This window comes from Amia ocellicauda, chromosome 7 (genome assembly GCF_036373705.1).
Source record: "Amia ocellicauda isolate fAmiCal2 chromosome 7, fAmiCal2.hap1, whole genome shotgun sequence".
Lineage (NCBI taxonomy): Eukaryota > Metazoa > Chordata > Actinopteri > Amiiformes > Amiidae > Amia > Amia ocellicauda.
Window position 1 is genome coordinate 30,748,502 of NC_089856.1, and position 14,138 is coordinate 30,762,639.

The window sequence follows — 14,138 nt, forward strand, 5'->3', positions numbered from 1 at the left end:
TGCAAAAGAACCATTGATCTTAGTTAAAGGTGTTTCAAAAGACTGCATCTGCTTTTTTTCCACTTTTCAAAATGTTAATTCTGTTCCAGATAAATACAATAATAACAATGAGTTACGTTAATAATTTTGGTCTGTGTGTGTGTGAGGTGGGGGCCTGGGGGTTATATGACAGAGACATCCTAAACAAATTGGGTTAACAGCTGGTTTAAATGGAATGATGTTATCGTACGCAAGGAAAACTGATCTGATATCCTGTGGGGTTTTTTTGGCTAATGTTTTAGGTGAGCAAAATCAGTTTAGTTGACCTGGCTGGAAGCGAAAGAGCAGATTCTACAGGCGCCAAAGGGACCAGACTGAAGGTGAGTCAGCGAAGCTCTCTGAATCAGTTCACAGCATCACTGAGACCAGGCTGGGTCCAATATTGTACTGCACCACAGCCATTTCCAGTACAGCCCAGTGACACAGTATTGCCTGTTGTCACATCAACTGATTTTAAGTATAAGAAAAGATGTGTATTTATTCCTACCCTAGTCTTCACAGTTGAGTTTAAATTTACAAGAAACTAAGAAACAGTGAAGTGTATATTTCTAAGAACTGTAACAAAAACAATATGGTATTATCTCTTGTGAAACAGGGAGTTCTCTCATAACAATCGCTTCATTCATGGTTCTTTTTCAGGAAGGAGCAAATATCAACAAATCACTGACCACCCTGGGCAAAGTTATATCTGCTTTAGCTGAAGTGGTGAGTTTCCCCAAGCATTTTATTGTGCTTTTTCTAATAGTTAGATGATCTACCTGCTTTAGATGGTAGTTTTCTGTTTATATTATCCTTTATATATATATATAAAAAACACTATTGTTATTATAATTGACATATTGTAACATTTTTTCTTAATTGTTATTTTTAGGACTCTGGACCAAACAAGGTAAGGTTGCATCTAGTGACCTATATGGGGACTATTATAATATAAGGAGAAACACATAAACATTAAAACATTAAAAAAAAAAAAAATTAACACCTATATTAATGAGAGGAGTAAGTGAAATATGAAATCATTTGTATTTAAAAACATTGAAATGTAATACAAGTTGTTGTTCAAATTTCCTTCACAGAACAAGAAAAAGAAGAAAGTGGAAAGTTTCATTCCCTACAGAGATTCAGTGTTGACTTGGCTTCTGAGGGAAAATCTTGGTATGTTTGATCTCCTCTTTCTTTCTTTCTTTCTGTTTTTCTTTTCAAATTCATGTTATTACTCATGCTGTTGTGAAATAAACCCAGCATCAACCAGAGACAGTTAACTGTTCACAGCTTGTACCAGTAATTTGAGGTCCATCCCTCACTTGTCTCTGTGACTCCTCCCCTCTCTCAGGTGGGAACTCCCGTACTGCCATGGTGGCGGCCCTCAGCCCAGCAGACATCAACTACGATGAAACCCTCAGCACTCTTAGGTAGGGAGAGCACATCAGTCAGCATCCCACATCAACCCTGTACCAGTGTAGGTGGAAACAAACCAGACAGCAGTGTTTCTCTCCTCCTCTCAGAGTGAAAACCAGCTCCTGAAATTATGACTAAAGAGTAACGGTTGTGCATGTTGTTGTTTAGGTGCATTGTACAGTACTATGTATAATATTTCTTCCATGATTAGTGTTGCCTGTTTGTCTGCTATCCTCAAGCACAGTTGTGATGTTTTGTGGTCTGGTAGGTATGCTGACAGGGCCAAGCAGATCCGCTGCAATGCTGTCATCAACGAGGACCCCAACAACCGACTGGTGCGTGAACTGAAAGAGGAGGTTTCACGTCTGAAGGACCTTCTGTACTCTCAAGGCCTTGGGGACATCATCGAGAGTAAGAGGCACTGCAAGCCCTGGGATACCTGTCCTTCACTAGGGTCTAGATATCGCCCTGCATGCTGTATAGCACTCTCTTCCATCTCTTGCACACCCACCCTCACACACAGAAGACTTTCTGGTCTCGTTTTCTGAAAATGTCAATCTTTTGCTTACCCCATAAGAGAGGATCCAAAACAATTCCTAGTGAAGTCCCCCCCATGGACCGGAAAGTGAATAATACAAATGATGTAATCTGGGACTTTGCAGTGTGAGCAAGAATGTGTGTCAGTGACTTTGATGGTGATTTTCCTTTTTCCTCTCTGTCTCTCTTTCTTAGCGTATCGGGGGCCGGGCACAGAGATTGCGGGTTTGAAATGTGTGTATCACAGTGCTCCCTCGCTTTGCAGCTTTCTAGACTTAGCAGGACTCTCTGCAGCACCAGAGAATCAGTGTAGACAATGATCTTTCTTCTCTTCCTATTTTTACTTTCCTCAGAAGTCAGTGTTTTTTTAACTTCTAAAGGATCTGCAGTACTGTTGGCGGACTGTGTCTGCTTGTTCTTGGCAGCAATACAAAACTGGAGGTGTATCTTCAGAGCTGAGTGATAGGTCTGTGTTGTCTAGATTGCACCTCAACTCAGTGTTTCAATTCTCTGAGCACATTTTGTGGAGGACTTGTGAGTCTTTGGGTCTCTTACTTCTCCAGGGGGGTACAGTGAACAGTCAGGCTGATTCACTTGTTTTAAATTACAATAAAATCTAAACAAACCATTTTTTATAGACCTGTTGGATCACTTTTAGACAAATTAAGCAGTTAAATTGTTCAATAGTGGTTTAATTTTAGAGCACAAAGGACCTTTTCACATTCTCTGCACAGTTTCAGTGGCGACCACTAAGTCTATCATCTCCTCAAAAAAGAAAAAACTGTCTAGAGATGGATTTTTTTTTTTCCATAAATCCAGAGATACAAGACGTACATTTTGTAATTTTAAATCACATTAAATCATCATGAGTTCAGGAAAAACAAAATAACAACAAGAAATACATACAATCTAGAACCCTTTCCTACATATTTTGCAATACTAACTCTTTTGTTTTTAGACTGCAAAGATACACTTAAAAATCATGACTGTTCACCAAATTCAGGTCAAGTGGTAGTTGTCCTTTCATTTTGTCCTGTTTCTGTTTTCGGAAATCCCTTTCTTCCTCAAAGATGACTTATTGGTCAGTGCAAACATAAGCTAGCATTTGTCTTTGGATCTGTAAGCTTTTAGGGTGCAGAACTGAATCTTTTCCCCAAACTGGCCCAATGAGACTTCGGTTCCTGCAGGAGGCGAGTGGAGAGGCAGTGTTGTTGGGAGGCCTGCGTGTGTACGGTCTGGTGCTGCAGAGCTGCTGTCCTGGCCAATGGATTTGCTCTGGCTGTGGCTGATGGCCGGAGAGGCCTGGTGGGTCTGCAGCAGGGGTCTTGCTGGGATGCCTGTTTCCATAGAGAACAATAAACCACAAAAAAACTGAGTGACAGTGTGTTGTATCCAGGTGAAGGAGTCTCCCCTGAAGAAAACCTCTTCAATTAAATGTAGTTTCATACAGATTAGGCTTGCTTTCTACATAGGTCATACCCACTAAGCTCTGGGATGTTCATATAAGTTACAAGATGGGAACAAATTGATTGAAATTGAAATGCTTTTTGGCACATATGAATAATTCTGTTTGAGTTTAAATTCACTTTAACTAGGTCACATCTAAAATATTTGAAGTATAGTTTTTTTTAACCCACTAACAACAACAAAATAAATGTCACTATTTTGCATTTCCCAGAGAGGCTATGAAGCTTTTTGTCTTTTTAAGAAGACATCTATCTATCTATCAACACTGATAGATATTTCAGGACAAACGATTGCCACATCCTGCTTTTTAGTTATCTTATTCTGGGATACCACTGTAGAGAGAAAATCAGTGTCTATGTTTAGGTAACACATTAGGCCCCCACCTAGTTTAACACATTTATTATATTTTTTTAAATAATAACAAACAAACACTAACAGGCAGTGAATCAAAATAATTCTTAGGAAATTAGGAATAAATGTCTGTTGTTGTATTTTTATAAAGCCAAATAAATTGGCTTAATTTTAGATTGCATTGCAGGGGGTGTAATTCACTCCCTGACTGATTAATGAGTATGCTGATCACCTTTTAACTTCATCTCAGGGTTTCAGAGGAGGAGGCAGTACCACCTGGGTGCACACAACTGCTTTCTTTCTTGCATCTTTTGCTGAGCAATGACAAACAGGCACCCTAGTGGATATTCTTGCTCTGTAGACATCTGCTTTTGCTGGCTTTCACAATTCATGCTTACCTCACACCTGGCTTTACCCGGCAGGCGAATGGTTTCAGCGGTTGTGTTAGGGGTGGCGAGGTTCCACCGAGCTTTTGTCTTTACTCAGGAGACTGTCCTGTCGCCACTGCAGCATTTTTTCAGTAAAGGGCTGGGAGGCAGGTCATTTAGATGTACAGAAGTTAAGCTCCTTGCATTTAATTTTGAGTATAGATCTCATACTCTGTGACTGTGTTTACTTTGCTTGCCATTCATATCAGTAGGACCCAAATCTGTGACCTCAGTGATGCTTACAACTCATAGTTTTTCATTTCTAGGTTTCGCCCACTTGCACACTATGTCAGCACTGCACATGATCCAGAATATTTAAGATGAGCCTTTAATGACTCTCAGATCATTTTACAAATACCAGCATATTATTTTCTCCTACAGCCATTGCACATTTGCATAATTCACAATAAACAGCAGCAGCTTTTCTTCAGTCTGGTCACAATGTTAAGAAATTCAACAATCTTTGTAAACAGAGCTGAGAAGGAGATGTCGGCCATGTCAATGCATGGATTAGGATTTATAAGGGCCTGAGGACTCTTCAGAAACATGGTAGCTGTGGTTTCAGTAAGGGAATGGGATCTCAGTGTGGCCTAGCTATTTGAGAAACAGGAAATGGATGGTGGTGTGTGCATAATCGCAATTCCAAGCTCCACTAAGCTTTACTTTTGTGATAGACTGTTGTGACAGCTGTAAAAATGTATTTTATTTTACTTAGGCACAAATTACTTAACAGAACAAAGTGATTTAATCATGTATTTATTTTTGTAATTTATTTGCATATGAACACTAAGGAATTGATTTCTGATCTAATGAGGCCTTTTTAACTTGAGGTGACTGGCAACAAATGTCAATCTTTGCACATATGAGCAGTCATGATTATTGCTTATAGTGTTTGCTTATTCCATTAAAAATATTTCATAAAATTATTTTATTTCCGTTGAAAACCATGGTGTTTCAATTTTTTCTTTAATGGATTTTATAATGTTCCTAAAAGTAGACCACAGAGAACGTGTTGCCTTTTACTAGCTTTTAACTGCAACTTGATTGCAACAAGATGAGCTGAGTGCTCTATGGAAAGGAAATGTGCTCCATGACTGAGCTTCCTACGAGTTAAAATAACTTCTCATCAGGTATATCTGGGAATCAGATTTTCATCCAGAACTATGCAGAATGTTTTGTGGTGGGATTTTAATATATTGATTGATATATGTCATAGTTTGGCTAAGTCGGGGCCTTTTGTCAGAGCAGGTAGAGGAAGAGTCAGTATTTGATTGAGCTTCTACAGGATATGGCACCTCCAGGCAATGGCTGCGATATATAGACAGGGCATTATAGGAAAGCTCCTGCTGTAGATAAACGTAGAACTTTATTTATGTGATTAAAGGGATCTTACATGAGCTTTTCGAACACATGAAGTAGATTAGACAAAATGCACTTTTTACTGCTATTAAAACACCAGACCAAATATTCAGATGTTATATTGGTCTTCACTTATTTTGTACAAACACTGACAAAAGCTTTGCCCATCAAATGTAGTTGGCTGTTTTTTTTGCATTAAGGTCTCTTTGGAATGAATACATGCTAGTCATTTAGATGGTTCCATAAAATGGTTGTATCAATTTATATTTTGTTTTACAGTAAAGAGAAGTTCAGTTCCTTTCCCAGGTAAGATTGCAGATGGAAGTCAAATCATTTGTTACCAGATTGTCACCATTGTTCAGAACTTCAATTGTTCTACTAACAGTTCTGTTAGGAAAGCATCAATGGATGTTTTGCTAGAAAATCTGAATCCCCTTTGCTTTATAACCTGAACGTTGCTGTCTGCTATTACTGTCTCTTTCCCAGCAGTTTTGAATGGCTCTGTGACATGCATTAGGGTTTTTAGTTGCATATTTCTTTCTCCTCAATATTATTTTTTTGATTGGCATTTCAATTTACACTTTGGTTTTTGGATTCATTTCGAGCCAAGTTTGTCTTTTCTTCTTCTTCTTCTTTTTCCTTTTTCTTTTTTCCTTCTCTTTCCTCTTCTTTTCTCTGCTTTTATTTCTGTTTCTCTCACCTCCCGTCCTCCCCGGCCTTCCCCACTTCTACCCACCCCCTCCCCGTTCCTCTGACAGACTTATCCGATTTCAAGAACAATAACAATAATCGCCAAGCTGTCAATCAAAGGGGTGATCTCTCCACAGTGACCAATGCCATGACGGGGATGAGCCCCTCCCCCTCTCTCTCCGCCCTGTCCAGCCGAGCTGGCTCCATCAACAGCCTGCACGACCGCATCATGTTCAGCCCGGGCAGTGAGGAGGCCATTGAGAGGCTCAAGGTCAGTGCCAGAGGGACTCTGAGACAGCAACGTTATCCCAGTCCATTAATTAAAAACAAAGATGAAGCTTGAATATGTCCATGTATCCTCAAGCACAGAATTTGGAAGATTTGTGATATTTAAACACTCAGCTTATTTGATCAGACTCCAGTTGAAGGCCTCTAAAGTATCAAGAGATACTGGATATGTTGCTTTATGAGTTTTTTGTATAGGCTAGTGAATATACCTCAGGTGACAAACAACCCCAGGCTTTGTAGGAACACATCCAGCAGTGAAGCACTCTGGTGAAGAGAAGCTACTCAGGAAAGAAGCTATGAAATCCAAAAGGGCCCAAGTCACCCTTAACCAGGGTGTATAAACCAGTTTGTTACTCCAGTCTGAAACTGGTGCAATATTTTCTCTCTCCAAATACACCCTGTGAAAAATGTCCTTTGTACTTCAATCTTGTCTCCTGCTTGATTTGCATATTTAAACTTTAACGAGCACTGCCAGACAGTGACAGCTTTTGCAGCAGTGCTTCTGAGTTTTTTATTTACTAGGTTGTCTCATTTAAATTGGTTTTCCATTTACATTTGCCAGGAAACAGAGAAAATCATTGCGGAACTCAATGAGACCTGGGAGGAGAAGCTTCGTCGAACAGAAGCCATCCGTATGGAGAGGTGAGTTTGGCCATGCAGAAAAGCACTTTTCCCTCTCAGTTCATACCGTTCATTAATTGTATTGTGACATAAGTGATGTATTATTTTCCATTTGATTGCCTTTATTTCCCGAGCGGTCTTTTTATGTCTGGCATGGATTGTGAAAACTGTGCTTTGGTTTGACCAGAGAGGCTTTGCTGGCAGAGATGGGCGTGGCCATGCGGGAGGATGGTGGCACAGTAGGCGTCTTTTCACCAAAGAAGGTAAGAGACCAGACTGTTAGCGTAGCTTCTGTTTGACTGTGAAGTAAGTAATCCATATCCACATCCATCCATCAATACCTTTGCCTAAATCTTTATGAATAGTATGAAATTAGGCAATAGACCACACTGCTGTATAGCTAAAGGTTAAAGGGTGTAGACACTCAGCACACAAAAAGGAGTTTGCTTTGAAACAAACATGCAAAAAATATTAGCACAGAAAAGAAGGCTTTTATTTCCATCTGAGGTGCTCTGGATTGTTCTGTGCCAGTTATATAGTTGCATATACTTTATATACATGCTTACTGTACAGTGTGTCTTTAAGATGAATAAGAATGTATATTGTACACCTCTACATATGATTTTAATTATATGTTATTATGTATTTATTGACACCCTTATCCAGGGTGTTTTAACCAAGAGGTTCTCACACTGTTTATTGGTGTAATACAGTAGTGTATAGTGTCTTTCTCTTTGACAATTTACAGATCAATATACTTTCATTAAAATGAAGGATTTCACCATATTGCAAATTATAATTGAATCTGTGCAAGACCACATCATAAAGTAAATTAAGTTCTAATTCCTGTTGGTTTATTTTAAAGCCTGCCCCAAGAAAACCTCAGCCAGTTTTTATTGATACAGTTGGGCTGTTTTCCCCCAATGAGGTTTGTTATTGTTGAGCAGTTGCTCTTTATGTGTGAAGCTCTGCCTGCAGTGAGTTTTCTACCAGACCTCTCCTCTCAGAAGTCTTCTTTCTATTTCTTTTCCAAATGAAATTCACTTAATAAAGATATATTAAATATATGTTAAAATTATGTGATTAATCTGTTTGAGACCATCTGAAGCACAGCTTTATAATATTTAATACATGAACTAAAAATAAGGTCAAATATGAACCAAAAAGTGATAGTCCACTCAAACATGGAATGGCAAACTCAGCAAAGAAGTGCTGTCACTCTCCTGTCTTACACTTCTGCCAGTTTTCTCTGTGTCCTGTGTAGTGGCTCTTGACAGCTGTTCCTGACCCTGTTATGGTGTATTGGAAAGCAGGCTCTTTTTAAGGCATGTGGAAGTGTTGCTTAAGGAGGGTGGATGGAGTTCCTTTGTGTTTGTCTTAAGTATATCTCTTATATTCTTAAACCACCTTAGGATACAGACTGTAATTATTTAAGAAGGATGTGTTCTAATCCTCAACCAATATACCCCTCTTCGGCCTATTGAACATGAAGGGCTTCCATTTGTTACTCTGGGATGTCAGGCCAAAGGTTGGTAGAATCAGACAAATAACCAACATCTACTGTGTTTCAGACCCCTCACCTGGTGAACCTCAATGAAGACCCCCTGATGTCTGAGTGTCTGCTTTACTACATCAAAGATGGAATAACTAGGTGAGCCCTGCTCCTTGTCAGTGTCTACTCCAGGTGAAAGTTACGTGATAATTCATTCGCAGCTTGCTATATAGTGCAACATCCCAACATCGGTTCCTTTTTAGACTTTTGAACTGTTTAGGCGGCTGGATGTTTTCTACACCCCTGTTGATAAACCCTGTCAAGTAAATGTAAATGTGTATAGGATTTCTCTGTCCCGACTTATGTCTGCTTTAGAGGGTACATTTACAGCTTCAGCTTCATCCATTACTCCTGTGCTTTGGCAGGGTGGGTCGTGAGGATGCCAGCAGCCGCCAAGACATTGTCCTGAGTGGACATTTTATCAAAGATGAGCACTGCACCTTCACCAGCACCACCAACCCACTAGGAGAGGGTAAGCAGTAATGTTTTGTAATCAGGGAAGTTAGTCTTGATGGACATTTCTCGGTGAACTTCTCATGACTGTACTCTCTCTGACTGTAGTTGTAGTGATTCTTGAGCCATGTGAGGGAACAGAGACCTACGTCAATGGGAAACGAGTCACTGAGACGACCATTCTACGATCAGGTAGGTGCCTTCATTTTGATGTAGTAAACGTCTACTCCTCTCTGGAAGGGTTTCCCTCTGCACAGAACTAATTTTAATGTCCTTATAGGTCTTAGTGATTAAATATATATATACATAATACTTCTCTGTGTTTCTGGATCCTCCCAGGGAACCGCATAATCATGGGGAAGAGCCACGTTTTCCGATTCAACCACCCAGAGCAGGCCAGGCAGGAGAGAGAGCGCACCCCTTGTGCAGAGACCCCAGTTGAGCCCGTGGACTGGGCCTTCGCTCAGAGAGAGCTACTGGAAAAACAGGGCATTGACATGAAGCAGGAGATGGAGCAGAGGTAGGAGGAGAGAAACAAGGGAAGACTGGGACTGAGACTGCAATGAAAAGGGGGGAAAGGAAACAAAGAGGGAAGGATGGGATCATGAAAGATGGGAATGAGAGAGGATGTATTTAGAGAGAAGTGTAGTAAGTGTCTGAAGAGAGACACAATCCAATCTCTTTGCTGGAGAGAGGAGATGGGAGGGATGGCTCTAAATGGAAAGAGTTGAAAGAGTGTGAAGGTGTTAAGTAGTGAACAACCGTTATCACTGTTTTCTTGTAAATACTGGGGATAATTGGATTAGGCCCCTTCACACATCACCAGCACAGAGCTTGACTTCCTGAAAACAGGTTGGGTCAGGTCTCAGGGGGCATTAGGAGAAGTTGTCCCCCTCGGCTGATTCACTGCACTCTCCCCAGGCTGCAGGAACTGGAGGACCAGTATCGCCGGGAGAGAGAGGAAGCCAACAACCTCCTGGAACAACAAAGACTGGTGAGCATCTAAAACCTTTGCTGAACACACTGGAAACTGTCCCCATCCTGCCTGATCTTGGAATTTTCTCAGATGGCACCCAGCATCATACCATGAAACTGACTCTGTGGTTTCACTATGCAGGATTATGAGAGTAAACTGGAGGCCCTTCAGAAGCAAGTAGACTCCCGTTACCCTGCAACCCCTGAGGAAGAAGAGGAGCCAGAAGAGGAAGGTAAAAAGGCCAAGATCTTGGAGTTTGAAATAGTACTTAGTTTCCCTGGGTTACTGGGCAGTGTGGGAAGCCCTGTTTGACTGACTGTTTTGTGCTGTTGTCTGCAGTGCAATGGACAGAGCGAGAGATGGAGCTTGCCCTGTGGGCTTTCCGCAAGTGGAAATGCTACCAATTCACTTCCCTGAGGGATCTGCTCTGGGGGAATGCCATCTTCCTGAAAGAGGCCAACGCCATCAGCGTGGAGCTGAAGAAGAAAGTATGTTCAGTGTTTGTTAAAATCTGTAGTTCCAATTAAGGCTTAATGTTGACATTGTTAGGGTACAAGACTATCTATTTCACTGTAACAGAAACAACAGGGTGAACATCATCCACTTTTATGCATTGAACTCTATTTTTTAACATGGTAAGCATTAGCATTGCATTGCAAAAATATCTTATTCAAGTAATTCACTTCAGGTTGTTTGTGCCCCCCAAAAATCTGCTTATATTGGAAATACCTAACATTGTGAAGTGTCCAAATGGTTCAGTACATGATGATTACCAAAATAAAGGGCAAGGATAAAAGATTATCCTGTGGTTTCCAATATGGTACACCCTGTAACAGTCTAGTCCTTGTCTTGTATTCAACATCCTAATTTCTACTCTAACCTCCAAAATTGTGCTTGCTACACAGGTCCAGTTCCAGTTCGTGCTGCTGACAGACACACTGTACTCCCCACTCCCTCCTGACCTACTGCCACCAGAGGCTGCCAAGGACAGGGAGAAACGTCCCTTCCCTCGCACCATTGTGGCCGTGGAGGTTCAGGACCAGAAGAATGGAGCGACGCACTACTGGACCCTAGAGAAACTCAGGTAGCACCTCCAGCAGCTGTCACTGCATCTCACTGCAGTAACCAGACAGGAGCCTTAGGATACCGAAGACAAAACCAGCGTATTTATTGTTAAAGTTTTCCTTGGTGAGAATTCTGTCAAAGCATTGCCAAGTCAGATTAGTTGGCAGAAGATTAAAGAGTATATGTTTGATTTTGGACTTGGCTGTGCTCCGTGTTTATGGTTCTGCGGTGTCAACCCTGCGGACTGAATTTTTGGAAGGGGGGTCAAATTAGCATTCAGCAGCAATATACTCAAATAAATAAATAAATAAATAAATAAAGAAGCAAACGGTTCCTGAAAAATAAGAAATCACACCACACACCATCAACATTGACCCAGATTATGCAACCATGCGGGGGGAGAGACTGCTGTTTTATTTAATTACATGTACGGTTATTTGTGGTGCCCCCTGCAGGCAGAGGCTGGACCTGATGCGGGAGATGTACGACCGTGCGGCCGAGGTGCCCAGCAGTGCTATCGAGGACTGTGACAATGTCCTGACAGGTGGAGATCCTTTCTACGATCGCTTCCCATGGTTCCGTCTTGTGGGAAGGTGAGTGGGGCGAATCCAGTCAAAGCAGCTACTGACCCTCCATCACAATCTTACATTCACCCTCAGACACAGCTTCTAAGCGGCACAGACAAAAGTCTAAAGAAAGGCACAGTCATCTCAAATGTGTCAATGAGCTGCCTCAAGAATTCAGTATTGTTTATACTGTTTTCTTTTTTTGGGCATTTTCAATGTATCGTATAAATGTAGATTTCCCCTCCCTCCACCAATCATTTTATACATAAGTGTTTTCCTTAAGCTGGCCCTCTGGACAGCAGAATCAGCAGAGACATTTGACATTTATGTGAAAAACAGGTGTAAATAAAGGCACCTGATCTTTCTTAAAAACTATTTGGGTGCTTTTGTTTTTAAAATTAGTGAGTACTTAAGTTTCCACTGATTTTCTCTCCTGGTATGAACTTCTATTGGAAAATGTTGAATTCCAGTGAGAGCGAAGATTGGAAAATGAATGTGGAGTCAAGTGGAACAGGTTGACAGCTCAATTAAAACTGAATGATAAAGGGCTGCCTACTAATAATAAAGACAGGTTTTTCTATATGGCAGTTGGTCAGAAGCCAACTCTGCCACCACTCAAACAGAATGGGGCATTTATCACTGAGGTTTGTCAAAGATTCGTGACACAAAAGAGGAAGCAAATGATATTATATGTGGCACTTTTGCCCCAATCCGTTTCTCTGTGTCACACCTTTTGTTTTAATGCCTGCGCTTTCATTTAATTATTCATGGAAGAGAGGAGCTGGGAAATCATGAGTTCTTAGGCACGAAAAGAGAGCAATGGCATTTTATACAGGGAATATACATACAAATTGTATTTGCTATCTACAGCTTACTGAAAAGGGCCTGAAATCTTTCTGCAGTAAACAAAAAGTAAAGTGACACAAAAAGAGGATTCTTTTACAATGCTTGTTTTTGAAGTGGTTTGAGAAGAAGAAAGGTTTGTTTAGCTTCATATCATCAGGGGAGACTGGGCAGCATTTCTATAAACATTTCTAAGTCATATTTCATTGATATTTATGGATCATTTACTACAGTTGTTACCTTTTTGTTTGCCATAACCCATCTGGTACTCACCACACTCACATTTTACATACAGTTTTAGGTGATTGCAATGTTTCAGGTTGTGAGATGTACCTGAGGGAAATACACACATATTTGTGAATTCTTAATTTGGGGGGACTGACCTCCAAAATCACATTAAACTTACAGGGAGACTGGAGATTCCAGTCTATACTCTTGTAAATAGTGTCATTTGTGAAGACATTTAATGCATGGTTTTCAAACGATAATGAGAAATAAAAAAGTATTTGGTGGACTTACTTTGTTAACCATATTTTTTTCCCAGTGGACTACTAGTCCCTTTAAGCATTATAAATGCAATAATATTTGCTTGTCACAAAAGCATCAGATCCTACACTCATATACAGTGAGGGAAAAAAGTATTTGATCCCCTGCTGATTTTGTACGTTTGCCCACTGACAAAGAAATGATCAGTCTATAATTTTAATGGTAGGTGTAATTTAACAGTGAGAGACAGAATAACAACAAAAAAATCCAGAAAAACGCATTTCAAAAAAGTTATAAATTGATTTGCATGTTAATGAGGGAAATAAGTATTTGATCCCCTATCAATCAGCAAGATTTCTGGCTCCCAGGCGTCTTTTATACAGGTAACGAGCTGAGATTAGGAGCTTCTCTTAAAGGGAGAGCTCCTAATCTCAGCTCGTTACCTGTATAAAAGACACCTGTCCACAGAAGCAATCAATCAATCAGATTCCAAACTCTCCACCATGGCCAAGACCAAAGAGCTGTCCAAGGATGTCAGGGACAAGATTGTAGACCTACACAAGGCTGGAATGGGCTACAAGACCATCACCAAGCAGCTTGGTGAGAAGGTGACAACAGTTGGTGTGATTATTCGCAAATGGAAGAAACACAAAATAACTGTCAGTCTCCCTCGGTCTGGGGCTCCATGCAAGATTTCACCTCGTGGAGTTTCAATGATCATGAGAACGGTGAGGAATCAGCCCAGAACTACACGGGAGGATCTTGTTAATGATCTCAAGGCAGCTGGGACCATAGTCACCAAGAAAACAATTGGTAACACACTACGCTGTGAAGGACTGAAATCCTGCAGCGCCCGCAAGGTCCCCCTGCTCAAGAAAGCACATGTACAGGCCCGTCTGAAGTTTGCCAATGAACATCTGAATGATTCAGAGGAGAACTGGGTGAAAGTGTTGTGGTCAGATGAGACCAAAATCGAGCTCTTTGGCATCAACTCAACTCACCATGTTTGGAGGAGGAAG

At 40.8% G+C, this 14,138-nt stretch overlaps 1 protein-coding gene across 8 annotated transcripts in view; it reads left to right on the forward strand.

The window, feature by feature from the left end:
- kif1aa (kinesin family member 1Aa) overlaps window positions 1-14,138 on the forward strand; it is a 75,752-nt gene that overhangs the window by 27,683 nt on the left and 33,931 nt on the right. For 4 of the 8 annotated variants that reach the window (XM_066709138.1, XM_066709139.1, XM_066709141.1 and 1 more), the window contains exons 8-25: window positions 282-359; window positions 679-744; window positions 911-928; window positions 1,116-1,194; window positions 1,373-1,451; window positions 1,706-1,848; window positions 6,338-6,540; window positions 7,120-7,199; window positions 7,366-7,441; window positions 8,750-8,829; window positions 9,096-9,202; window positions 9,292-9,375; window positions 9,523-9,703; window positions 10,105-10,177; window positions 10,301-10,391; window positions 10,499-10,647; window positions 11,065-11,243; window positions 11,680-11,817. In XM_066709138.1, the coding sequence (XP_066565235.1) occupies window positions 282-359; window positions 679-744; window positions 911-928; window positions 1,116-1,194; window positions 1,373-1,451; window positions 1,706-1,848; window positions 6,338-6,540; window positions 7,120-7,199; window positions 7,366-7,441; window positions 8,750-8,829; window positions 9,096-9,202; window positions 9,292-9,375; window positions 9,523-9,703; window positions 10,105-10,177; window positions 10,301-10,391; window positions 10,499-10,647; window positions 11,065-11,243; window positions 11,680-11,817 (1,904 nt within the window). Of the gene's footprint in view, window positions 1-281; window positions 360-678; window positions 745-910; window positions 929-1,115; window positions 1,195-1,372; window positions 1,452-1,705; window positions 1,849-2,169; window positions 2,209-6,337; window positions 6,541-7,119; window positions 7,200-7,365; window positions 7,442-8,749; window positions 8,830-9,095; window positions 9,203-9,291; window positions 9,376-9,522; window positions 9,704-10,104; window positions 10,178-10,300; window positions 10,392-10,498; window positions 10,648-11,064; window positions 11,244-11,679; window positions 11,818-14,138 lie in introns of all 8 variants that reach the window. The other 4 variants (XM_066709140.1, XM_066709143.1, XM_066709144.1 and 1 more) reach the window with 2 other exon arrangements.